This window comes from Aureococcus anophagefferens (genome assembly GCF_000186865.1).
Source record: "Aureococcus anophagefferens unplaced genomic scaffold AURANscaffold_5, whole genome shotgun sequence".
NCBI classification, from domain to species: Eukaryota; class Pelagophyceae; order Pelagomonadales; family Pelagomonadaceae; genus Aureococcus; species Aureococcus anophagefferens.
In genome coordinates, this window is record NW_008705565.1 from 383,321 (window position 1) to 391,387 (window position 8,067).

Here is an 8,067-nt window from a genome sequence, read left to right on the forward strand (position 1 = left end):
CGCGTCGACACGCTCATGGCGTCGGGGACCTCCTTCCACTTCGTCTCCCAGCCCTTGGACTCGTAGGGCGCGTCGCGGAGCACCGTCGCGTAGTCGGGCGCGGCGACGGCGTCGAGGTAGCCCGGCGCGCCCGGGTAGACGACGTTGTCCGCGACGACGACGGTGCCCTTGGCGACGAGGCCCGCGCCCTCGAGGCGCCGCAGGTCCGGCGCGTAGCACTCCTTGCAGTGGTCCAGGAAGACGAGGTCCGCGGCGCCGCCGCGGAAGCGGCCGGCGAGGCCCCCGAGGTCGACGTCCTCGGCCCGTCCGACGACGAAGTCGACGACGGACCCCAGGCCCGCGTGCGCGACGATGCGCCGGGCCGTCGCGGCGAACTCGTCCGAGGCCTCGACGCAGACCATCGCCGCGCCCTCGGGGAGCTGGCTCCCGATGCGGACGGCCGAGTAGCCCAGGAAGGACCCGACCTCGAGGACGCTCGTCGGTCGCTTCCGCCGGACGACGTCGTCGACGATGAGGCCCTTGACGGGGCCGATGGCGAACATGGGGTATCGCGCGCCGAACGTCTCCATCGCCCGGAGCACGCGCGTCGCGTCGCCGGGCGCGCCGACGGCCTCGACGTAGCTCAGCACGTCGGCGGCGACGCGGAACGGGTAGCGCTCGTAGAAGGCCGCGTCGTCGAGCTTCACCGAGGCCGCGAAGGCCGCGTCGTAGTCCGCGGCGACCGCGAGCCGCGGCGACGCCGCCAGGGTCGCCAGGGTCGCCAGGGCGCGCCGCGAGCACGCGGTGCGTTGTGTTGTTGATGGTTGTCTAATGGGTTGTGGGCGGTGGCCGCCGGCGACGGCGAGGGCTGCGATGGCTAGCCGCATGCTAGCACCAGCTCGGCGCATCAGAGGCATGAAGTCGAGAGTGCATCAGCTATGCAACATAACATCTTCACGGCAAACAACATCCTTTTTGCGTGCCTTTCAAGGCTCGTTGGAAGTTAACCCGCACACCCCACTGCGGCGGACTTGGAGAGCGTCGCGACGCGGAGGACTTGGCCTGGGTGCGTCTCCCAGACCGCGGCGCGCAAACCGAGGAGGCAGGCGAGCGCCAGCGCGGCGCACGTCGTCGCCGAGAAAAAAGCGAGCTGCGCACCCATGAAGGTCGCGCCGGACGACCGTGGTGACTGGGCGCCGATCGTCTTTCGCGACGACTACGCATACAAGAGCTGTTTCTGCCTGCCCGGCATGTACTGCTGCCCCACGCCACTGATGATGTGGCACGGCACGTGCTGCGTGCCCGGCTGCTGCTGCTTCGTGCTACCCGACCCGACCATGGCATACGCCTCGCGCTGGACCATGTCGAACCACATGTTCGACGGCGCCGGAACGGGCGAGACGGGCGACGCGATGATGGTGAGCTACAACTTTTGGCACACGGACGGGGGCTACAGCGCGGTCGAGATCTTCCGAAACGCCCGGGCCGTGAATTTCTACGGCGAGCAGATCACGCGGACCGGTTGCTTTCCCAGTTTCCCGTCGTGCACGATCCTCTCGCTCATGTGCAGGACGAAGAAGATCTCGGCGGTCACATACGGCGACGAGGCCGAGGTCAAGAAGGTGACGAACGACCGGGGACGGTGCGCGACCGTGCTCAAGAAGGGAGAGTTGAAGCCGCTCCCCGGGAGCGGCGACGCGGCGGCGCTGGCTGAAGCGTTCGGACAATTTCACTACGGCTGGAAGGACGACAAGCGGGGCACCAAGCAAGAGACGATGTACTCTCTCTTTCTTCCGGTGTTCGCATCAGCTCCCTATATTAGTAAGTTGTAGGCTAGAGCGGCACATAGCTGAGTAGAAGCGCCGCTCTAGACCCGGGTCTCAGTTGTAGAGCGGCTAGGTCTATCTAGAGCGGAGCTTAAGTATAGGGGGCTGTTGTTGCACTCTGAATTTCCGAGCCCTAGGGCGCAACCTGCTTCCTGGGCCTTTATTGACGCTAACGCGTTTTTAACGCGCATCCCGCAGACACATGCACCACGCGATGGGGCAGCCTCCTTGAGGTCCCCGGTCCGCTGGCCGGTCCGCCGGCAGCGGCACTCTAAGCCACACTGCCAAACACACCGGGCTGTGTCATTCTGTTATAAGGGAGGAGGGTTAGGGTTAGGAGGGTTGGAATGGCATTTTTTGCCTAGAAAAATAGGCAAAAATGCGCATTTAGACTAGAGCGGCGTATAACTCGGGCTAAAGTGGCGCTTAGACCAGAGCGGCGCATAACTTAGTCTAGACCGGCGCTTAGACTAGAGCGGCGCATAACTCAGACTAGAGAGGCGCTTAGGCTAGAGCGGCGCATAACTCAAACTATAGTGGCGCTTAGCTTGACCTTTTTTACTTTAGTTAAGAGCGGCTAATATCACCAAAAGGGGAGTGTGTCATAACCACCATGGTGGTTATGACACCTCCCACGAACGCTCCACCCGGCGGAGGCTCGGGGCCCCTTGCGAAGCGGTCTTCGAATGTACATACAGGGTTTATACCTCGCGGCCGGAGAAGTCGTGGACGATGACGGTGCCCTGCGTGCCGTCGGCGACGAGGAGGTCGCCCTGGAAGTGGAGGGAGTTGATGTGTCGCGAGTGGCCGTCGAGCTTGAAGAGCTGGTCGCCGCTCTTGAGGTCCCAGCAGCGGACGGTGCCGTCGATGGACGCGGAGACGAGCTTCGCGTCGTCGGCCTGGAGCGCGACGATGGCGCCGCCGTGGCCCTCGAGCGCGTGCTTGCCGCAGCGGCGCTCGCGGTAGACGGCGGAGACGGCGCCGGCGGCGTCGGCCGCGGCGGCCGCGGCGCCGTCGGGCTTCCGGGGCTCGAAGCCGCCGCCGTCGGCCGCGGGCTGCATCGTGTAGCAGCGGACGACGCCGTCGCTGCCGCCCGTGCATAGCAGGCGCCCCGCGGCGCTCCGGCCCTCGCGGGAGAACACATCCTCGGCCTCGGCCTCGAAGTGCAGGCTCCGCACGGCGCCCTCGTGCGCGCCCGCGAGCTCGAAGTTGACGCGGCCCGTGTCGATGTCGTAGGCGACGACGGCCCCGTCCAGGAGCCCGACGACGGCGACGCCGTCGGCGACGGCGAGGCAGCAGATGGGGCTCCGGCACTCGGCGACGACGCGGTGCCGGCCGTCGGCGACGTCCCATAGCAGCAGCCGCCGGTCGAGGCTCGCGCTCAGGATCGCGTCGTCGCCGAGGGCCTTGACGCCCGTCACGCGCGCGCCGTGGCCCTTGAGCACGACGTCGGGCTCGCCGTCGGGCTTGTCGCCGGCGAGGAGCTCGTCCTCTAGGCTCTCGCCGTGCGTGAGCACCGCGCCGAGGAGGTCGTCGTCGCCGCCGCGGTCGCCGCCGCGGTCGACGATGATGGCGTCCGACGGCGCCTCGGGGAAGATGCCGTGGAGGAGCCGCGTGCGCGCCAGGGCCGCGTCGCCGTCCGGGTCCGTGGGCCGCAGCGCGAAGTCCTCGAGCGTCTCGTACAAAGCGAGCGCGTCCTCGAGGTCGTCGAGGTCGCCGTCGCCGTCGTCGTCGTCGGCGTCGACGAGCTCGAAGAGCGCGTTCTCGCCGCCGCCGTCGACGTCCGGCGACGACACGACGACGCTGCCGTCCGCGCCGCCGCTCACGAGCTTCTCGCCGGTCCACTCGAGCGCGGTCACCTCGCCCTCGTGCGCGTCGAAGCCGTCGAGCACGAGGCCCTCGTCGAGGTCCACGAGCACGACGACGCCCGCCGCCGTGCCGAAGGCGACCGTGTTGCCGTGGAGCCGCGCCATGCAGACGCGCGTGTCCTCGAGCTCGACGACGGCCATCTCGCCCATCGCGCCCGCGCGCCAGTTATACGCGCTCAGCCGGTCCGCCGCGATCTCCCGGCTCTTGAGCTCGGACACGCGGCCGTAGAGCTCGGCGAAGGAGGACAGCGACGCGTCGGCGCCCCACTCCTCGGACCGGTACTCGTGTTCCTCGGGCTGCGACTCGAGGGCGGCGCGGCGCGTATGGCGGAGCGCCGGCCGCGTGCCGCCGAGAAAACCGCGCGCGGCGCCGAGGCAGAACGCCAGGACGCATGTCGTTGTTCGTCGTCCCATGCTGCGGCGCGAAGATGCGAGTTATCCGCCGAAGGCCGCGGCGGCTAGCAGAAGAAGATCGTCGAGAGCCGAGGGCCTCGTCACCGCACGCTTTGGTTTTGCGTGATCATCACATTGAATACTGGTCTTTGCAGAAACATTGTCCGCAACAAGTGGAGCTGAAGACGGAATCTCCGCAGCAAGTCGATAAATATTGCAGCAAGTCGATGGACGCGTCGATTATCGGGCAGCCCGTTCGGCATGATCTGGCCCACGATGGGCACAACGGAGAGTACTTCGCTATGGGAAGTCGGGGTCAGGGGTGTCGAAAAACCACTCCGCGCTGTCTCGGGGCTTGCATGGGCTGAGATCGGTCTTCCCACACGCTGCGCGACATGCTGCGCGACTCGCTGCTCCCTCTGCTGCGCGCGGCGCACCTGCTGCAAATGGCCAAAATTGTCGCTGCATCACTCGCTGCTTCGCAACCACTCGCTGGATGAGACGTTGGATAAGTTAACTTCGTTTTTTGCTGCGGACAACGTTTCTGCAAAGACCAGTAAGTCATTGAATGTGCATTTTGAGCAACGGCCTGGGACGGCCACGCCGTTACCCCTCGCCCCTCGCCCCCGCCGCCGCCTTGTACGCGAACCCCGCCGTCGCGAAGCACGCGCCCGTCGCCGGGTCGACGAGGGGCCGCGCGTCCCGGAGCCACGCGGCCGCGTCCGCCGCGAGTTTCGCGCCGTCGCCCGTCTCCGCGAACGCGAGCGCGGCCGGCGCGAGCACCGGGTGCCAGACCTGCGCGGGCTGCGCCGCCCCGAGGCCCAGGAACGCCGCGGCGAGGTCGACGTCGCCGGCGCCCGGCAGCGTCGCGACGAGGCGCGCGCCGCGGCCCAGACTCCGCCGGAGCGCGGCCATCTGCGACCCCGAGTAGGGGAAGAGGCCGTTGTGCGTCAGAGGAAAGTGCTCGCAGCCCGCCGCGACGGGCAAGAAGAGCGCCAGCGCGTACAGCCGCGCGGCCAGCGTCGAGCAGGACGGCGCGGCGACCGGCGCGCTCGCGTCGTCGCCGACGAACCCCGCGAGGAGGACGACGCGGTTCTCGAGGAAGTCGATGGCCGTCGCGAGGCCGACGGCGAAGTGGAACGCCGCCGCGGCCGCCCGGAAGCCGCCTCTCACGCCCGGAGACCGCCGTCCAGCGATCAAAAACCCAACCCCCAAAATCTCGAGGCCCGCGCGGCTCGCGCCGTCCAGCGCCACGAGCGCCGCGTCCGGGAGGTCGCGGCCGATTTCCGCGAGGCGCGGCGCGACGACGTTGCCGCCCGTCGCCGCCCCCTCGAAGACGGCGCGCAGCGCCGCGGCGTCCGGCCCGCCGCCCGCGCGCCAGCGCCGGTAGCCGCTGCCGCCGTAGGAGTGCGCGAGCGCGAGCACGCGCGCCGTCGGCCGGCAGCCCGCGGGCAGCGCCTCCGCGACGAGCGTCCAGGCGCAGAGGACGTCGCGGTGCCAGCCGAGGGCCGCGTGGAAGCGCAGCTCGACGACGAGGTAGGCCGCCGCGACGCCGACGCGGAGCGGCGCGCGCGCGTCGGGCGACGACGACGCCGCGACCGCCGCGCCCGCGACCGCGGCGGCGAACGCGCACCGCTGGCAGCCGTCGGCGCAGAGCAGGACCAGGAGCCGCGGCGGGCACCAGCGCGGCCGCCGCAGGAACGCCGCGCGGTAGCCCAGGGGCTTGCGCACGCTCGCCGCCGGCCGCCGCGTCATGTTGAGCGTGAAACAGCCGCGGAAGTCGCGCAGGAGCAGCAGGACGAGCGACGCGTAGAAGAGGCGCGACGTCGCGGCGCCGCCGTCGACGCTCGTGTAAAAGGCGTCGGGGAGCGCTAATAGAAGTGCCGCCAAGGCTGCCGTCAAGGGCTCCATCGTGAGCATTCCAAATTCACAGTGACTTCAAGTTCAATTTTAACGCACGGCGCTCCGACGAGGCCTCCGACGACTCTCGCCAGAGCCGAGTCGCCCGCGCCGCGAAGCCGACGCGTAATGCTTGTGTCTTCGCCAGAGCCGAGTGGCCCGCGCCGCGAAGCCGACGCGTAATGCTTGTGTCTTAGGCGAGGCGCTGGGTCCTAGGCGCACTTCGTGAGGACGCCGTCGAGGCCCTTCTTGCGAGGGGGCGACTTGGCGTCGTCGGCGAGGTCCTTGGCCGGGTAGCCGAACCAGATGGCGCCCATGAGCTTCTCGCCGTCGGGCGCGCCGACGCAGGCCATGACATCCTCCGGCGCCGCGCCGAGCGCGCCCGTCATCCACTTGGAGCCGACGCCGTCGTCCGCGAGCGAGAGCATGAAGTTCTGGATCGCGCAGGACACGGCCGCGTGGTCCTCGAGGCCGAGCTTCTCCGAGAGGTCGTGCTCCGACGCGCCTAAAGACGCGCGCGTCGCCGCCGCGCGGGTGTGGAAAAGACGCCGCGGCCGCGCAGGTGACGACGAGCCACTCCGGCACGCCCTCGAACATGGCGCGCTTGTCCTCGTTGAGGCCGCAGAGCTTGGCCTTCGTCTCCGGGCCCGCGAGGTAGAAGCGCCACGGCTCGCTGAGGAAGTGGTTCGGCGCGAGGATCGCGGCCTCGAGCGCCTTGGTCGTGACCTAGGAAGTGGGAGCGTCACGACCGTGTCTCATGTCTACTATAAATGAAGTCGTCACGGCCAAACAGGCTCGGACTTGACCTATTGATTCTAATCATCGACGCCGCATCTCACGTCCGAGCCCACGGCCTTGTCGGCGTACTTGACGACGCTGCGGCGAGCGAGCAGGTTGTTGAGGCCGGCCACCTGCTCACCGCGTTTGAAGAGACGCAGCGGGTTGAGGGTGAGGGCACTCGCCTGACCGGCGACCAGCGCGAGAGCGACGACGCGTGCGAGCATGGTCGCGTATCGACGCTACGAGTTTGCTTTGATTGCTGGTGAAGCGGCGATGGCGGCGATGCGCTCGGCGATCGGCGATTGAGCGACGGCGCTCTGGCTGGACGGCGCGCGGCGAAGCGAACTCTGCAACGATGGCGCGAGGACTGCGCGCAGCGATGGGCGATTGGCGGACGCGGACGACGACGACAGCGCTGGTGACGAGGACGACAGGACTGATTGCACTGCTGAGGCTGAGTCGATCGGCCTGAGTCAACGTCTGTGGATCACGCCGATGTTGAGCCTATGCCTCGCCCCCCTTACGAGCCGGGCGCCTCCCTTAGGGCCCCCGCCTGAGGTCACAACTTCCCCCAGGCGAGGGACAGGAGACTCTCCGCCAGGGGAGGGGCGCGGTCTACTCAGGTCAGACTTCAAGGGGCCCCATATGCATCGCATGCACGAACGACGCCCTCTTCCGCGCCTCGCCTCCCTTACGAGCCGGGCGCCGCGCCTGCTTCTTCTTCTTCATTTCTCGGCTCACTTCTCCCAGTCGACGCCGAACATTTGCCCGGTGCCGTCGGCCGCCCAGATGGTCATCTTGAGCGCGCCCGGCTCGTAGTTGAGCTGGACCTTGTCGCCGCGGCCGAGGGCCTCGGCGACCTGCTCGTGGACGGCGACGACGGGGATGGAGTCGAGGACGCGATTGAAGGCGTCGTCGGGCGCGCCGCCCGCGCACTCGACCGTCGCGGCGTCCTCGAGCGGGAAGGGCCCGTAGCCGCCGGCGAACGTGAGCACGGCGACGACGCCGTGCGCGCCGTGGTCGCGGATCGCGCAGCCCACGGCGCGCATGTCGGCGCTGAGCACCGTCGCGCGCTGCGTGCGGCTCGCCATGCCGTCGTCGACGACGAGCTGCGCGACGAGCAGCGGCGCCGTGAGGTGGCGGTACGCGAGGCACTCGGACGCGCGCTCGAACCAGCGGCCGTGGCGCGCGAGGCGCTCCGCGGGGCGGCTCCCGTCGCTGCCCGTGTGGCCCAGGCGCTCGCCGCACGCGACGAGGTCGTCCGCGTGCTCGCCGGCCGCCGCGTCCATGCCATCGTACGGCGCGAGCGCGGGCAGCGGCGC

The 8,067-nt window shown here is 68.8% G+C and overlaps 3 protein-coding genes across 3 annotated transcripts; all 3 read right to left on the minus strand.

The window, feature by feature from the left end:
* Positions 1-104: 104 nt before the first annotated feature.
* On the minus strand, positions 105-518 carry AURANDRAFT_7169 (hypothetical protein; the record flags this gene model as incomplete). The annotated part of the gene is made up of 1 exon (XM_009036526.1): positions 105-518. A coding segment is annotated over one exon (414 nt), but the record flags the coding sequence as incomplete, so codon positions are not given.
* A 1,988-nt stretch (positions 519-2,506) lies between these two features.
* On the minus strand, positions 2,507-4,087 carry AURANDRAFT_62485 (hypothetical protein; the record flags this gene model as incomplete). Its single annotated transcript, XM_009037071.1, has 1 exon — positions 2,507-4,087. The coding sequence occupies one exon, from the start codon at positions 4,085-4,087 to the stop codon at positions 2,507-2,509; it is 1,581 nt and encodes a 526-aa protein (XP_009035319.1).
* Positions 4,088-4,672: 585 nt separating this feature from the next.
* On the minus strand, positions 4,673-6,969 carry AURANDRAFT_62486 (hypothetical protein; the record flags this gene model as incomplete). The annotated part of the gene is made up of 4 exons (XM_009037070.1): positions 4,673-5,912; positions 6,188-6,459; positions 6,533-6,691; positions 6,805-6,969. 4 exons carry the CDS (start codon positions 6,967-6,969, stop codon positions 4,673-4,675), a joined length of 1,836 nt encoding a protein of 611 aa, XP_009035318.1.
* Between the last annotated feature and the right edge of the window lie 1,098 nt (positions 6,970-8,067).